This window comes from Hippoglossus stenolepis, chromosome 5 (assembly GCF_022539355.2).
Source record: "Hippoglossus stenolepis isolate QCI-W04-F060 chromosome 5, HSTE1.2, whole genome shotgun sequence".
Taxonomy (NCBI): Eukaryota; Metazoa; Chordata; class Actinopteri; order Pleuronectiformes; family Pleuronectidae; genus Hippoglossus; species Hippoglossus stenolepis.
The window spans coordinates 8,212,201-8,230,831 of record NC_061487.1 but is presented as its reverse complement, the minus strand read 5'-3'; the positions used below and the strand labels follow the sequence as shown (position 1 = coordinate 8,230,831).

At 37.6% G+C, this 18,631-nt stretch overlaps 1 protein-coding gene across 2 annotated transcripts; it reads right to left on the bottom strand.

Annotated features, from left to right (window-relative positions):
* Positions 1-4,903: 4,903 nt before the first annotated feature.
* Positions 4,904-18,583, bottom strand: scamp2 (secretory carrier membrane protein 2). 2 transcript variants are annotated; one of them, XM_035157244.2, is made up of 9 exons: positions 18,333-18,583; positions 15,630-15,707; positions 15,167-15,253; positions 13,739-13,850; positions 11,855-11,983; positions 10,930-11,089; positions 9,606-9,707; positions 7,666-7,783; positions 4,904-6,789 (listed from the first exon to the last, which is right to left on the bottom strand). In XM_035157244.2, exons 1-9 carry the CDS (start codon positions 18,546-18,548, stop codon positions 6,640-6,642), a joined length of 1,152 nt encoding a protein of 383 aa, XP_035013135.1. In that variant the 5' UTR covers positions 18,549-18,583; the 3' UTR covers positions 4,904-6,639. The 2 variants fall into 2 exon arrangements, with proteins under 2 accessions (XP_035013135.1, XP_035013136.1); XM_035157245.1 differs by lacking the exon at positions 4,904-6,789 and adding an exon at positions 9,048-9,100.
* Positions 18,584-18,631: the final 48 nt, after the last annotated feature.

The window sequence follows — 18,631 nt, the reverse complement described above, 5'->3', positions numbered from 1 at the left end:
TTTATGTTAATAATCAAACAAAAAGGCCAAACAATGGTTCTAGCAATTTGTGATGAATATTTTGTCTATTTTTAGCAGATTAATCTAAAGTTTAATGGATAATTACACATTCCTCAGATGAGACCCCTGGTTGGATTGATTTTTATAGCCCTTTTGTTATTGTGCTTGTAGTTGTCAGTGCTCAAAGTCACAGGGTCACCCAGACTTGATACTCAGTATGCACACTTTATGACGGTCCAGCTTGGTACTTTCTTATCCCCTCTGTTGGAGACGATGTCCCCATTGCTTCCCATTAAAAAGATTATAGGGAGGAGGCTGAGCGCTGCCCTTTAGTGGAGTCGGACATTAATCTAAATGGACATGCAACAACAACGTCTCACCTTTAAAACTGTCTTTTTTGTAAAACTTACAATCACACTGTTTACTGCTAAATTGGTTGGAGCTGGAGTGGGGTGGATTCAGAGTCATTTACTGCACTTATGTCTACATTTTAGATTTTCATGCTGCTTAATTCTCTAATTCTGTTATGGCTTCAGATGTGTTAAAACTAAAAGGTATTGAGGATGAAAGTTTCTTTTCTCTGGAGAAGTCATTTCCTTTTTTGAAGGATCAAAAAAGAGTAATTGGAATTTGGTGGAAGAACCAATACATGTTGCAGGAAGGGGCCTCAAATTGTGTGCAGAAGATTGTTTTAAATATAGAACAAGATGTTGAATATCCTTGTATGTTTGAAGGTCTTCTGCGCAATTTAGGTTTCCAACTACCAGTAGATGTAATCAGGTGTTAGTGGCCACCAGCGGATGTTAGGGACATAACTTCCCTTAGCACCCTAGCGTCCTCAAATGTTGGGCCTTGTAATCAATGATACAGGCAGAACTTGAGGGTACGCTGAGTCTAAAGGTAAATCTGACTGGTTACTGGCTTGTATGGCAGTACTATGAAAGCCATGTGGCCCGCTCAGTAGATCAGACATCATTACATCTATGCCTTTTTAAACTAAATGCTTTCCCATTTTAGAACACAGGGCAAGATGGAGAATATCCCTCGTATGTTCTACTGCAGTTGATGTTATAAGATGTCCGTGGGACATATGTTCAGTTGTGTAACTTAGCGTCATCAGATGTTTCGGCCTTTTAATCACAAGACACCCTCTTCTCAGGCAGGCCCACCATAGGTTGATCAGACCTGGGTGCATGTCCCTAGCATCTTGGGGCCCAGTTGAATCTTTCCTCCTGTCCAGACCCATTGGCTTCAGAGTTCTGTAGTGTGTGATGTTTCTCTTATGGTCTGGCGGAGGGCTAATCCATGGATCCCCAGATCTTTGAGCAACCTGATGGTGGATGTTGCAAGGATGCAAGGAAACCCCTGCAGCCATCCTCCACAGGTCAAACTAATGCTATCCACCCACAGTGCTCTGCCTCAATTGCCATGTCTGCATACCGCAGCCTTTTCATCTCATTCGCTTCAACAACATTATCCTCCCAGGGTACTGTCAAAACATGATGGACAGCTCTTAGGGTGGTAGTGACAATATGTGATGGTAAGTCGCTGGCCCACATCCACCAACATCTCCCAGTCTCAGGCTTGCTCCAACTGACCACTCCTTGCTTGTCGAGTTGCTTCTTTTGGTGTCCATTTCCGTCCTGTTGTCAGTGATGGTCCAACAGCCCATATAGATTTGTCATGGGACTCTAAGAGGGTCATCTCCAGCCTTGTTTTGGTGCATTTAATCTCCTCTACAAAACCTGAAATAGGCAGCTCGAGGATGCCGTGTCCATACAGGCCGATGTATTACACAGATTGACCCGATGAAACTGAACAATGCCAGTACAAACACAAGCATATAATAATAATTCTGTTTAATTATTTAGATTGAGGACATCACACTTGCTTCTGAATTTAATACAATTTGTGATGGGCTCTGGTACTTTGAAGAAGTCGAAAGCAGCCCAGGGGACACTATGTGGTACTGACTCAAATGCAATAGCGAGATCAAGGAAGATGACATGTAGATCTCTTTTCTCACTCTTGGCTGATTGTATTTTGGTGCCAGATCATGCTAGCTTGTCAGCCTTTGGGCAATGATGTTGAAGAAGCTCTTGCCTTCTACATTGAGGAGACTGATGGGCCGAAATTGCCGGATGTTTGAGGATTCCTCCTCTTTTGGTATCAGTACTCCTCCAGCTCTGCACCAGGCTTTGGGTAATGTTTGCTTCACCAATGCCTCTCATTAATTTCCACAAGAATTGTAGAACATCTGGAGCCTTTTTGTATACCCTGTATGGGACACCGTTCGAGTCAGGGGCTGCTGACGATCTTGCTATCCTCACTGTGTTCTCCAGTTCTTTCCATTTCGGAGGGCTCACATCCATTTCAGAAGGAGTAGCAATCGGATCATGTCTCTTTGGATCATGGTGTGTTCTTTCCAGGTGCTTCAAGGTCTTCAGGGTCCCTCCCTTCTTTGTGGTGAAGAGAGATTTCATGAACTTGAAGCGGTCTTTAAAGAAACACGTTTTTCGCTTGTTCTTTTCTTTTCCGAGCTGTTAACTGAAGCCTTAACAGTGTCATAGGTTAAAAACTGACAGACTATAATATGAGCTTTTGCTGACTGTACCAGTGCAACCCTTTAAACAAAAACGCAGCTTAAGCCCTTGGGTTTAGTTTAGCCATGTTTCTAGAAGTGTAAAAGCTGCTGTGTTTCATGTGGTCATTTACACTAAAAGTTTCTGCAACACAAATAATTGGAATAACAGAAGAAACCCCTTTTAGGACAGCTCTTATTCTGGAAGTAAATTCCCAAGTAATTTTCTCCACAGACGTTTCAGAAAATAAAAAGATACTTTCAAGCCTGGATCCAGGCAGACCAGCTACGAGATGAATAGTGAAGGTACACATCCCATAAACCATTGCATATGATCCCTTTCCAACAACTTCCAGCAGCTTCTTCTTGAATTTAATCTTGTGATTTTCACCTTTTGGACTCTTTCCTCATCTCTTAAACTGCAGCATGTTAGAAAGAGAAATCATGGCTGCTCTGTTGTAAACATTATATAACCCTAAATAATCTGATCTCGGCCATCATGATTTTGCATTTGGTTAGAGAATTTTTTCTTGATTGAACTTACACTTCGCTTAATTTTTGGACATATACTTGAGGATTTACTGCTTTTCTATATCAAATATGCTTATTAAAAATAAAAAATATGGGTTTGCTCAGACTAGAACAGAAATTGTTATTTAACTAATTTTAATTGTTTTTTAAATCTGTGCTCGAGTGTGTGTACACTTTAAGGACAAGATAAAACAGGAGTACATCAGTTAATTTTATATATTATGGTTTAAATATATAAATACATTTAAATACATTAATTAGTGATAGTTGGGTCTCACTTCATATACAGATTAAGATTTTGAATCCAAGGTATATGATGAGCCTAAAAAATATAGTGTGATTCTTTGCTTTTTAATTAACCAGCGGTGTATAAAGTATGTAAAATGAACCCCACACTGACAAATTACAGCAGTAAACAATAATATATGAATGTTTCTGAATTGTGTTGATAATACTTACAGAATTAAATTGCATGATGATATTTATTCCACAGCAAGAGAGGAACAATACGTCAATTCACATAAAATCACTTACTGCTAGCCTGGTTGCACAGACCACAGGGTGGTTAGTAACTAGAATGGTTGGTAAGTAGTATGCTCAAGATAGTGACCCTCTCTCTCATTACTACGACCTTGCCTGCAAAACATAAATGTTTCTGCTGCATCCACCATGCACTATAGGTGTGTGTGTGTGTGTGTGTGTGTGTGGGTGTGTGTGTGTGTGTGTGTGTGTGTATATATGAGGGGTTGGATTGTGAAATTAAATTTGAAATTGTGTGGATAATATGTTGATGATAATGAAATTGAATGAGAATGTGTTTCATGAAATTATGCCTGTGTCGCATTACAAGTGTGTATGTATTTTTCTTTTAACAATGTTAATATGACCATACATTCAAAATAACAATAACAAATAAAATATATAAAAATAAAATAAATATTGGGTACTGCATTTATTTGGTCTTGTTTTCAATGAAAATGTCTTTTCAAAAAATTTTTTTCTAAAAGTACTTATTACAATTGGGATTTGATGCCAAATGGCAATATTTAAACATCCACCCCTCCCCCTTTAAAAAACACATATTTTTCAAAGATATCTATTATATGAGCACATTTAATTAACAAACACATCTAAACATTTTTAGCATGTTTAAGTAATAATTAATGTAATAGAGGGTTAATAATAGAAACTTTGATTTAAAATATAAATAATAATTTGCAGCACATTTGACCTGTAATAAAAACTGACTGTCCAACATTAGCGTTAGCAGAGTGAAGCTGTGGATGGCCATGTCTAATGGGAAGTAGCTGCACTTATTCTGGCTGGAGGAACATAGTGACAGGCAGGTGGAGTGACAGATAGTTGAAGCAGCAGTTTCAGTGCAGAATCCCCCCACAGACACAGAGCAGTCACAAAGGTCCTCATTTCCTCTTCCTTCAACCTTCTTAAACAGAGCAGAAGGGAACTGGTAGTAAAGGCCTAAAATAATCTAAAGCCAATAATGTCTATGTTGTTTACTGTATGTTTTAGATGTGGTGTTGTCTTTTTTCAAGACATCCTCTCAGCTGAGGGCAGAACAACTCTAACTCTGCTCAGCAGAAATAAGTCGGAGTGAGTTGTTGGCCAGTTTCATGACGTGTCTTCACTTCTGCAACATTATCACCTTAAGAGCCGGTGTAAAAAAGAGCTATTCATCAAGAGAATGCTTACAATTTTATACAAAGATTTTTGTTATACTAAATGGATTGTAATCATAGATTGTGATAAAGAAAAAACAATTACAGCTTTAAATGAAAGCAAAGCATTTTATTAGATGCTATATCCAGTATTGAAATACAAAAGACACTGACTTCTGTTCTCCTAATACGATGCATTTCAGAGATGTGTAATTCTGTGATTTTATAATGGATGTAAGATTGAACTTTAAATTAGACACTCGTCTGTTGTAACAACACACAGATGATTTGAGATTGCAGTTAGGAACTTGAGGAAAAGCTGACATATTATATCCAAGCTGAAGTTTTAAAACAGTACATCAAGTCAAACACATTCCAAAATAAGAAATCACGCAGAAAAAATACATCAGTACTCAGATTATTTAGGGCTTGGTGGTCTTAACGATGACTTGTGTATTGAAATTCTTCGGAGATGAAATGTTTAGAAAGTACGTGAAAATATGATCCGTTAATTACAGATACAAATGAGAGGAATGTGAATTACTTCAAACGATCGACTCTGTATGGACTAATGTCAATTTATGTATTTTATAGGGAATATCCATTTTTCATACTCAGTGTTGCTTGGTTTGCTTAGAAGCACCTCTTAAGGAAGGCCTCTGTTCGAAGATGTGACTGAAGCTACTTTGAAAAAACATTACTATTATCATAATGGAAAAAAAAAACATCAGTTTATTGCTTTGATTCAAAATAAATTAGCATCCACTTAAATGAATTAAATGAAGAATAAGACTCTAGTGATCTTAAATTACTAACAGTTGACTCACTGTAAAGCACTTCCACCAATTACATGATACTACGGTGGGTGTTAAAAAAAGCAGAATTTTGGTTCCAGACAGAAGTCAAAGACACATGTAAAAAAAATAATGGCAAAGTATTAAAGCCTGAAAGTTATGAGGGAGGCTGCTGGAACATACTTAGTATTTTTGCTTATTTATTTAATCATTCCAGATGTAAATGAATAGTTACAGTAAAGAGTGTTATCCAAAACTGTAAGGCCACACAGATTAACCACAGGATTTATTTCTTCTGTTGTCTCACTTGTTTCAATGATATTTGGAGTACATAAACACAAAAAAAAAAAGTTTTCCAACTGGGTTCAAAAACATAAAGAAATGCTTTTCAAGACCGAAATCAAACACACAGAAACACTTCATCTTATTTATATTACATGATCAGGTTCCGCCATCAACGTGGAAAAAACACAAGCATACTGCACCCATGTGAATATACAGTATGTGACTAGCATGCCAGTACCCACACACACGCACACACATGCACACACACGCACACGCGCGCACACACACACACACACACACACACATTAGACTGAAGAGCGTTGCCAAAAAGTGCACACAAAATATACAAAGCCAGGAACCACTGAGACATCAATCAGTCAACTTCATTCCTGCTTTCCACGTGTGAATTTACTCTCCCGTTGACTGCCCTTCAATCAGTGTTGGACCAAGTCAGTCTGCAGGAGACACACCGAGTGTGAAAAGCAAAGCTAACATGGGGAATTGCATGTGCGTTGATGGTGAAAGGATAACTTAGCCTCACATAGCTCAAGGTCTATACATTATAAGGTTAAATTATAATTTGCAGCCACTTGCTCCGAAGGGCAGGAGCTGCTCCCAGAGGAATATTCCAGGAATGATCACTGCTACTTTGGTGGTCTCAGTGAACATAAACTCCCTCAATGATTCAGCATTAGTTTAGTTTAATTGTGTAAACCTTAAAAGATATAGACCTTGACCTGTTGAACGGAGCTCATCTTAGCTCGGTCTACCATTAGTTGCTTCCCTGGAAGGCTCCCTGGGCGGCGGCAGAAGCTGCACCAGCGGTGGCTGTTTGGAAGGTTTTATTGGTGAAGACGCCCTGTGAGAATTCCTGCTGGGCCTTCTGGAAACTGGCTCCAGTACGACGGTACAAGCTGTGGGTCTGAAGAGGAGAAGAGCGTGAGCTAATGACTGATGAGGGGCCCCCTGACAAATGCTGTACCCAAAATGCTGATATATGATCAAATAAGATAAGGTGGTGCAAATTTGACAATAATACCTTTAACTTTATAACGTATAACTTAACAAAATGGTGATCTTCTGATATCCCCCTTTTTAAAATGACCCATAAGCTAATATTTTAAAATTCAGATTTTATTCTTGTGAAATTATGACTTTATACTCAAAATCTCAGATTTTGTTTTTTCAACATAGTCCTAATACATCATTCTCATTCACTCGTACCAAAGCTACTCTGTGCTCATCATATAATAGAATTATCATTAAACATCATGTGAACGTCTTGTGGTTGTTATTAGAAATTGGATAATTAATATATAGCTACTGGAACTACACCTCTCTTCCAACCTTCACTCTAAACCATCATGCTACTCACTGGTCCAAATGTATACCGATCTGCATCTGAAAAGAATCCTCACCAAATGCTCTTTTTGCTCCTAAGTTAATAGTTGCTCAACTAAACTCCAATTTTTATCCTTAATTTTCTTAAAAACTGCAATAAAACAAGTGAGACTTTCTGTAGCAACTAACACAATTTCCATTGCCTTTATAATTAGTGCCAATTTGTATCGATCTTCCTATCCTATTGTAGTAATTAAATATGGGAAATTACCGGATCTATACAATTAAATGTTACCCAGTAACGACAGTGAAAACAAGTTTTTTTTTCTGCAAATATAAAGCGTTTAATTTAGAAAAGATCAAGATAAAATGAAAGACCTGTCAAACTTAATTCATCCTGGTCAAACAAAGTCCCCTCAGAGTCTGAAAATAAGAAGAAAAGTGAACAAACTCTCACCATCTTGAGCAGGATGATAGTTAGCACAGCGCACATTGTGAAGAGGATGGCCACTGCGATCATGATGGCTCCCACTGGCTTGTTTTCGCTGAGGGCCGTGAAGGCGGTGATCCAACCGCTAGAGTCAACAAACATCATTTTACATGAACTCATTAACAACATGAGTTGAACTGAAGGTCATCTTCAACATTATGATCCATTCATACACTTGCATGCAGTTTACATGAGTCCTAGATGAGAGATTGAGGGATAGAAAAAGATTTTGAAGAAGCTGCATGAAAAGCTGAGATGCAAGAAGAAAATGAAAGTCAGCAATCATAAAATTGTGATGAAAAAAAGATTCCCATCACTAAATGAATGAAACATGAAATATGAACACCATAATGATGTGCAAGATAGAAAGTGTGCATGTTGCTTGATTTGGGATAAGAGAAGCACAGGTCTGTCTAAGTGATGATGATAGTAATGGTTATTATTTACTGTTAGAATAAATAACATTGGTGGTGACAAGATGAGGACAAGTATTCACGCGTCTTCTCTTATTTTTGTTTATTCATTAATTTATTAATAAAGTTGATATATACACACACACTGACTGTGATATATTGTCTTGTGATGCATTGTTTTTAAAAATTAAAACAAGTTTAATCCCAGTTATAAAAATAAACAAACAATATATAATAAATCAATGATTTAAAAAAAATACTGAACACATTTTCATGTTAATATCCCTAAAACCCTTTTGTTGTTATTGTTAATTAGAATAAGTAGTTAAAACTTGGCTTTGTGATTTGCATCTCATCAGCACAGAAACAGCTGCAAGTTCACTAATGTGACGCTGGCAAATATGAAAAGACAAGAAAGGATCCCCTTGCCTTCCTTTTTGTGTCATCACTCAAGAGGCTCAACACGGTTTCGGGTTGAAATATAACATTTTAGATGAGAGATCAAATGTAAAAATTGAAAGGCACGCACGCACGCAGATTTTGAGAATAAAATTGGAATATTATGAAAATAAAGTAAAAATTACAAGCGCAGGAATATCAGACGATACACTTTTTGCCTGTGTTAAAATGAGAAATGTGGAGCTTCTTTTTAAGTTATACTTTAGTTTAAGTTTCCCAAATAACAAAATAACCAACCTTTTGGCTCATTAGCACAACATTATCATATGTATGCATTTTGAAAAGGTTGTGTAAAAAATTGGGTCTATTCAGAAGAAAGAAACACACACGCGAGTGTGAACTGATAAAGTGTGAAGCCCATCCATTTACCAATTCTCTTGTTTTGCCGAAAACCAAAATACACGTGTAATCCTATGTGAAAGAAGCGAGAAGAAAACGAGTGTTGGCAGAAGGCAGCAGAAGGCAGCAGAAACTTACAGAGTTAGCAGCAGACAGAGAGCGGCCGGCTAGAGACGAAGGATGGAAAGTCTCTGTCAGAAGAGATGGAAGAATGTAGAAAATAAGAAAAGAAAAGAAAGAGGAAAGCAGCTTATAGGCCACCTAACTGGTAGTAATTCAGACACTTAAGGCAAGGCACAATAAACAGAGAACCACCTTGAATCATTTGAGAAAAGTTTAAATTACCAACAAATCCAGTTAATAGACATTAACATGATCAGATGATTCAACTATTTGGATGTGAATAAATTCTTAGTTCAATTTTGTTATATTATAAGTGTTAATTATTCAAACGAGGTTGTGTAATAGTTTAATTTAGAGGTTCAATCTAAAAATTAATATTTTAACTTATTATATGAATTTTATCTAACCAAAGTGGAAATGTTGCAAGATACACAAGACAACAACTGGCTTATCACTCCCAAACCTGGAGCACATTTTAAAGGCATTGAGGATCAAGGAGTCATCAATCCAAACTATTTATTAACTTCATTTTTTTGAAATGTTAACAACAAAAACATACAGTGTGTGACTCACCTGTTCCCCCAATGGGGGATACCTACAGCCTGGATGACGGAGATCACCGCTTGGCAGAAAAACACGAAGAAGAAGAAGAAGAAGCTGAAGGAGCTGTCAGTCCTAAAAATGAGAAAGCATAAATTTTATTAAAAACATTACATTTTATTCATTACAAATATTCTCAAAGAAATGTAGCCCGGTTAAAAATTAAAGTGATGACTTCATCATCTAATACATTGTTATTAAGGAAGCACAAATTATCTGGAGACGCTGTATGTGAGAACGCAAATGTCCAAGTCTGTTACTGCGTCTGAGTTTTTCCTGCCAGCCCCCTAGTTGAAACTCTGCATAATGTCTGAGTGAGCCCATGTGAGAACACAGCAGGAGATTATCTGGAGAGTTCACTGCGAGTGAGTGGGCGTGTTGAGGATGTTCGTAACACGCGACAGACGCAAAACTGAAAAGAAAAAGAAAAAAGGAATACAAATATCTCAGGATAAAAAAGGTGTGATACACATAGAAGCACAGGTGGGTAGTAACACATTCCATTTACTCCGTTACACAAACTTGAGTAGTTTTTTCAATAAATTCTACTACTGAGAGAAGTTGGTTTGCAGAATACCTTTTACTCCTACTCAGTTAAATTTATGATGAAAAAAAATTACTTCTACTCCGTTACATTGGGCCACAGACTTCTCACTACTTTTCTGTAACTAAAGCACTGGTGGCAACCAAAGAACTGGTGAATATGTCACTTTATCAATTACAATCAATGTGCACTTTGTATTACCTCTTAATATCCTGTTTGAACGCAATACACTCTAATGAGGTTACTCAATACTTGAGTAGTTTTTTATGAGATACTTTTTTACTCTTACTCAAGTACTACTTATTTTTATGAGTACTTTTACGTTTACTTGAATCATTATAATTTTTAAGTTACAATACTTAAGACAGTACTTAAGTGAGTACTGTTTCTGTTTACTCTACCCACCACTGCGTAGAAGACACCAGTGAAGATGTCAACTTGGAGAGATAACGAGATTTGAGAGCTTCTGGTGATAACGGCTGACGCTGGTGATAATGTGCTGTAAATGAAAACATGTGATCTCCGCAGTGGAATGAATACGTTGCCTCCTGAATGACGCTTCACCCCTCAACTGAGCGCTGTGGAGTTTTCTGTGTTGTTGTGAATGCATCTGACCACAGAATCTCCTGCTGCAATCTCCAAATGTGAATGCGAGACATTTTCAGACATTCTCCTGCGATAATGTCAAACATTCTCCGGAGTTCATGTCTGAAAACGATATATGTATCAAAGATTGACAGCTGACAGACTCACTTGAAGGCCTTGTAGATGGGCCGGTACCAGCAGAGGAAGGAGCAGGGGGTGAAGAGGATGAGCCAGAGAATAGAGAGGCCAAAATCCACACCGTGGCTTGTATTCGTGGTGAACGAAGCCAAACAAGCCAGTAGATTGAGGAACAGGGTCACACAGTTTACTGATGAATCAGTGAAGAAAACCACATGTCAATCACCCAATCAATCGATTAATAATAACATTAATATCAGCATAATCTTCATTCACAGTGTATAAACAAAAGCCACTCCATTACAACTGTAATAAATATTAGCAATGTCATTACATTCGGGTGACTGTTATGAGGCTCTTATCAAACAATGCATTGTTAAGAGGTACTACACCCAAACTGGACTCAAACAACATGAAGTGTCATAATTTCCTGGAAGTTAACAGTCTTAGTTGAGGACTAATAAACTCAAATCTCAAGGAACAAAAAAAAATAAAAACCTAACCCTTAAATGTTAATGATTCACATTATCATGAGTTAGCAGAATGCATGTGTAGCGTATTTATGTACTGTGAATCACAACATCAGTGATTACAGTTCCAATGAACCCCAGTGCCATTTATTGAAACACAATATATGTTGGTGCAAAATTAAGTTAAATACAAGTTTTAAAATGTTGAATGGTGTGACATCTCAAGTGCCATTTTCTGTATATAAGAGTAAAAATGCTAATATACAACTAGTATTACCTCCTGTGGTTGTATGCGTCTGCCAACCAGTACAGTTTAAGTCAACATACATTTTTTTTTTTCCAGACTCAAATGAAGTCATAGTGACCTTTGACCACTGAAATCATAAAAGTTACTCTGTGTACAAAATTTGAAGACTAATATGAATTTCCTCTTACATTTCAGAGCTAGCGCACTAAGTCATACATGTCATTATTTATGTACTTACACATCCAGAGATAATATATCATCTTGCACACTCTCTGATACTCGGGAGGGATTTCCTCTGAGAAGTCCTGATAGAAACAGGGTTTGATGGGGAAGCTTCTGGGTAGTGGAGGCCAGTTGTTCTGTTTACCTGTCAACATAGAAACAATATCATCCCTGTTAGAAAGGAAGCTCATTGTCTTAAAATAAATATACCACTGTCCGAAAGGCGGGAGTCAATAAACAGAACCATATTTATTCTGGTAGGATAGATGATGTCCCTTAATAATGGTTATTATGGATATTACATTGGCCAACATATACTAGGCAGCACAGCAGTTCTACAAGTACCCATGCACTCAAACACAACTGGTAGATTTTCCATGCATTGTGGCATAAAAGAGGTATTTTCCGAATATTGCTGTTAATCAAGTTGTGCTTTTGGTTGTAAATTTGGTATAAACGCATAAAAACATTTGGCCAAAAAAAAACTAACCTAACTCACTAAACTCTACCAAATATAGCTGATGTATGGATCTACATATGGCCACCTCCACATACATATCAGTATACAACATTGTTTTCAAATATTTCTTTTTTTATAAATTATTGTTTTTAATTTAATTTTCAAACTAATGACAAACATCCATCTGGAATAACTCTAAACTGATGAGGTGGGAAATAATGATAAAAAAATAAAGATATTAAATGTAAAAAGACATGAAAAAAAGAAATAACATTTTTTTAATACAATTTTAACATCTGGGATGTATGTGTCTGTTTCTGTGTATGTGTTTATATCAAAGTGAATGTGTATGTGTGCATAAGTATGGGTGTATTTATGTGTATATCTAAGTGCATGTCAGTGTACATCTATGTATATGCACATGTATATTTACGCATATATGTGTATGGGTACATCTATGTATATGTGTACGTATATTTATGCATATGTATGTGTTAATCTATGTGTATGTGTACACTTGGCATGTCTTTATTTGGAAAAAATTATCTGAATTAAGAATCTGTGACCACAATTCAGTGATTTTGAGGACGTTGTAGTTTTTAGGTTTAAAATCCATGTAAATATGAAACAAAAGTTATAGTTGATGTAACATCTGTAGTCGTCCTTTAACATTAAACACTGTCACTGATCACAAGTTCAGTGATGGTACAGTACTTAACGTTGACTTTGTGTTTGTTTGATTGATTCGCTCTAGAATTTATTAGACACATGTTTAAACCTGCTACACAACACGAGACGTAACGTGAAGCACACAGACAGGACATCAGGGTTAAAGTGACCAGAACGATCCGGAGTCATGATCCAACATCATTGATTCATAACTAAATACAGTTGGTCATCAGTTTGTGTGTGAAGAGGGACAGAGTCGAACACGAGCGTCATTAGTGTCATACACTTACTGTTGTAGTCAGCTTTTTTAATTGAAAACCATATTTTGTAAATTAAAGCACACTTGTAATAACAGTCTATAATTCTTTTAAAGCACTTTCTAAATAGAAACTGAGTTCATATTTGTCTGATTGTATTAACTGATGAAAAAGCAGCTAGAAATGTGCAGTAATTTTGAAAATTGTGGATGTGAGACATTGTAATGCATCGATATGCATCGACAATCTTTGACTGCTGAATCGTAATTGAATCGAATTGTGAGGCTAGTGAAGATGTACACCTCTAGTGTAAATGACACCGTTTCGAGTATTCTCAATTGTATTGAATTGTACACTGTTTAACCCTAAAACTCCAAAAGTGTTTTGTGAACTCGAACACTTCACCCACCCCTCCATCGGCACAGTTGTGAGTAGATTAGTAGTTAATTTTAATTTTAGGGTGAACTATCCCTTTAAGAGAGGAGAGGAGAGGAGAGGGTTTGTCTTTAATGACCTGTCGGCCCTTTGCTCTGGAGCTCCTGCTCTCTGCGGTCCAGCTCAGCAGCTTTTCTCTCCAGCTCCTCCTGCTGCCTCAGCAAGTTGGCCTGAGCTGCAGCAGCCACTACCTGAGTGGAGAGAGTCACAAGCACTTAAGTAAACAAACATATCACATGTACAGACATATCAGCAGCCCACAGTACACACAAATTAGGAGCTTAGACATATTGCAAAGCAATAATCCAAAATAACAAGGAGTACAAATATCAGCCAGCACATATTCAATATTTATTATATTTAACATCTGAAGTAGGGATTAACCACTGTAAAATAAATATTACACAGTAACAATTAGATGACAAAAGCCTTTCTGAGCTTCTTTTACAGATGTTTATATGAGTATATTCCTATCTTTATTCAAGAGCATGGTCCTTCAGTTTTAGAGTGGGTGTGTTAGCTTTCCCTTAACCAGGATCTTGCCCTCCTGCCTTACACAATGGTTTCTGGTCGTCACTGTGCTTGACGGTAACCTCAACCACACTGAGGACAGGCCATTTCATTCGTCAACACTTCACCTAGCAGTCAGTCGAGACTCAGAAATAACATTTGTGGTAAACTTCCTTTTAAGAGTCTTAAACTGCAGTTCTCCCAATAGACCCGTTAGTGTGTTGTTGAATGCCGGATTCTCTTATATGCAACAAGATTTATGTATTTTCATTCATGGAAAAATTACCCTTGTAAGAGGAATGAATCTGTGACCTTTTTCCCCTGAAATTGTTTTTTATTTTAACTACTTTATTTAGATTTTCTTTTTGAGTTGTTATCTTGGTGACAACTCCTGCACCTCCCTGTCAGTTTTTCCTGTGTGTTGTGTGTGTGTGGGTTTCCTGGTGGGAGGAGCTAGGAGCATTAGTGACAACCGTGGGCACCTGGGGCCCAGAGCGGCAATAAAATATACAGTTTATGACACCTGATAAAAGGAAATACTGTCCTGTAATCTAATAACCTCCACCAAAGAGGTTTTGCTTTCGCCCTGGTCTGTTTGTTAGTTAACAGGATTACACGAAAACTTCATGACAGTTTACCACAATACTTGTTGGAAGGATGCAGTATGGATCAGGGAAGAACTCATCAAATGTTGCTGCAGATCCAGATCAGGCGGATGATCCAGGAATTTTTTTACCTTCTGTAACAATTCGACTTAGGGCATTTTTTTACTTTTTCACTATTTTCCCAAGGAATAATTTGTGTATCTTGATATTAAAAAAATCTGGCAAGTTTTGGAAACCAATATCTATGAATGTGTGCAATTTGGTGTTTGAGCTTAATTGTATATAAGGGGATTGTTGGGCCTTGGCAAGGGTATGTGATCTACTGAATGCCATTCTAGTTCAACATAGTATTATTTCTACTGCAGCCGTTAAGGGGAGAGTTTGTGACGCACCTGTGGACTGGGCTCTGTAGACGGCTGTAACACAGCAGGCTGGTAGGGAGAGGTGGCGGCTGGAGTTGTGTTACTCGCTAGGCCATCCTGAAAAATAATAAAAGCAAAAAAACAGTGGAGGTGTATGAGCATGTGACAACAAGATCAAGACAAACATGCGAATGGAGGAAGTCAATCGAATTAAAATTGCAAATGGTAAGACAAAGCAGGAGGATAGAAAACAATAGGTAAAAAAAAAAGGGGAAGGAAGAGAACAAATCCAAAACTTGCTGACAAAACAGTGAGTAGGCGATGACAATAATGAGTAAACAAGAGGAGAAAAAGTGAGAAAGAAGAAAAGATAGAAGAAAAGTAAAGACAGAGATGAGCAGGGAGAAAGAGGAGATAAAAAACAGGAAGAGAAGGAGTGAGACAAAAATAAAAGAGCAAAATAAGATAATGCAACAGTTTTGAAAAGTCTTACTGTGGGATGGCCAGGGAAAGGGTTGTACTGGTCAACTGTTTCTATACTGGAGTTCGTCACTTGTGTGACAGAAGGATCCTGAAAAAACACACGTCACCATCAGCTCATCCTCATCACCACACACCCAAACTTGAAAATTATACATATGACCAAGACAAACAAAGACCAAAGCAAACAAGTGAAAAACAACAGAACAAAAACGTCATTTAAGAAATAAGAAGGAATGCTAAGGAATATTATTAATAAGGAAGATAAAAATGTGTCAATTCTGAAACATATTTCACTTTGTGAAAGTCCTTTATTAACTTTTGAATTCTTTCCTTGCAGAGAGCACCAGACGCTGCTGCACCTGTTGACTTGAATTCACCCTAAACTTGAGTCTGAGATATTTGACCTCTGAAGAACACAAAAGAAGACCTTTGGAACTTTCATTTCCTGAAACACTAAATGTAAAAGTAAAGTAAACTTTTTAAAAAACTGCTGTGACCAATTTGTAAAAGTGAAGTACAATAACCTCCAGCTATTGTTACAGTAACCCCTGAAGGTACTGTTGAATCATTACCTTTGAAAAACGAATTTCTTAACAGGAGGCAGCTACAGACCATTGGTAAACATTCATTGACTGAAATTGTTGCCTCACTCAACATTACTTATCCTGTCTCGACACACCTGTAAAACTTCCCAGCAGAAAACATGAGGATGACGTTACAGTTTATACTTAATACTTAACATTTGGGTAAACCTAAACTTAAATTACTTTAAAATACATTATATACTTGTTAAAGTGATCATCCCCCTAGATTTATTTTACATTATGCCTGTTAAGGGAGAATTCTTTGTTGATCAGCACAGCCTATGGAGATATTCAAAACTTTAGCAGAATGAGTTCACCATATGGAAAGGCCAGAAAAACATCCTGCTGATTGACGACTGAAGAACTGCTCATTCCTTTTGATGACGCATGTCAGTGAATTAAGAACTCTATAAGTAAAGTGATGACTGCCATTAAATCTCTAAGCTGGGACAAGCTAGTAGTGGCGACACACACACTTTTGTATTCACATTATTTTCTGAAAAGGCTTTAAAATTTTAAGTATCTCTGAACCAGGAAACAAGATTTATTGTTATACCCTTTGAATACCTGGGTGTGGCTCAATTAAACATTTCATAACTACAGTAGAATATTGCTACTAAACCAAATTAAGCCGCTCGAGTTCCACAATCCTACAACTTAAAGAAATACACATTCATAAAACACAGCATATTGAGGGGGGGGGGGACACATTTGAGTTTTTAGTGTCCTAATTATTTGGTCAAAAATTTGAAAAATATTAATATTTTAATAGCAGGCTTTAACAGGGTCATGTTGAAGTGCACAACATGGCATTGAAAGCATATTACAGCTGGGTTACTAGGTTATTTATTCAGCCACTTCCACACCCAGCAGACAAACAGAGGTCTCCACTGACGTCACAGCATTTGTGCACCTGATACTATAACACACTCTGCACCACTGTATAAGTCACAGTGTTATGTAATGTTATGGGAAAAATGTCATATGCTCTTAATTTAGATTTTAGATTTTGTATTCTATCATTTGCTGTCTTTGATTTTAAAAGACATTAATTTGCTTCTGAATTGTCTTTGGAGCTTGACTCATATTTGGGACTGAAGCGGGGTGTCACAACCATTGCTACTTCTCGGTTGATAATTTTTCCTTTAATGTGCCCAACCTTTACAGAAGTGCAATATTAAATCCGCAGAGGCCCACATTAAAAAACAATGTTAACACTATGTAGACAATGATACAATCAGATTGAAACATATCCCAAATTGTTGTCTGATGTTAATCATCTGTCTGGCCTTGCGTCACTCAAAACAGTGAGCCAATCAGTGGAGAAACACTGAGCCCAAAAAGAAGCCAGGCCCGAAGCCTCTCCTCTGATTGACTAACCAACCTGTTGCTGCAGGAGCTCCAGAGATAAACGTCAAATAGACACAAGAACGGTGGACCTTTAATAAATTAACAATTCTAATTATTGAATCACTGTTTTCATTTTTCAAGAAAATATGGCCAAAAAAATGTCAATTCTAGTTTCTTAAATGAATACTTTTTAGGGCACAACCACAATGAGGGTACAGTGCTTTCTGTAGACTGGACTTGGAGGCTACATCCTGCAGATTATAAATTATATGAGCAGCACCACTGCATGTACGTAGGTATGGATAGTTAACTGGCAGTACAATTAATGTCCATTTATAAACTTCTACTCAACCTCATTTCAGAGGAAAATGTTGTCCTATTTCCTGCACTACATTTATCTGACAACTGTAGTTACGATTAACTTGTGTCAAGAAGGGCATACCAAATATGATATATCACATCACATTCAACATCTTAGAAATTCCTCACAATGATTCCTTCCTCATCCAAAGTGAACAGTGACACTTGTAATGTGACTAAAAAGGTTTGACACACATTCCTCACAGTCTACAATTTAACTTCCTGCAACTGAGCGCAATTGATTCCCCGCCCCATTCTCTAGCACAGCTCGCTGATTGGTTAGAGCCTTGTCAATCAGCCGGCTTCGCCGAATGCCTTTCAAGGCAGCAGCAGTAGGTCCCGCCCCGACATCAGCAAGTTTCCGTTTATTGAATATGTCAGCACCCGAGTGAGCCTCAACAAACTGCGAACACACTTACATTGAAGGGGTTGTCACCGGCGGGCTGTGCGAACGGGTTCTGGTCAAGTTCCGACATTTTGAAGAAGGCGGCGGGTCTCTCCTCTGTGAGCGGGGAACAAACAACTCTCTCCTCCCTGGCGCTGCGGTTGTGTCTCCTACCCACTTCCTCGAATGGAGCTGACTGCGCATGCGCACTCAGACAGCTGGACAGTGACGTGTACGTCAGTTGACACATGTAAGCACGTCCAAACCAGAGCACGCCCCCTGTGGCCTGTGTTTTCATTCATTCTTCAAGGTGGAGCTCTGTACTGTAGATAG

What these genes read in the sequence shown, in the direction of transcription:
- scamp2 (XM_035157244.2), bottom strand. Translation starts at nt 18,548, where the DNA reads ATGTGTCAACTGACGTACACGTCACTGTCCAGCTGTCTGAGTGCGCAT. An exon ending in CCCATCTACAAGGCCTTCAA is followed by an intron (nt 9,708 to 10,929) that starts GTGAGTCTGTCA and finishes TCTCATTTTTAG; the next exon opens with GACTGACAGCTCCTTCAGCT. An exon ending in CTATCATCCTGCTCAAGATG is followed by an intron (nt 6,790 to 7,665) that starts GTGAGAGTTTGT and finishes TCTCCTCTTCAG; the next exon opens with ACCCACAGCTTGTACCGTCG.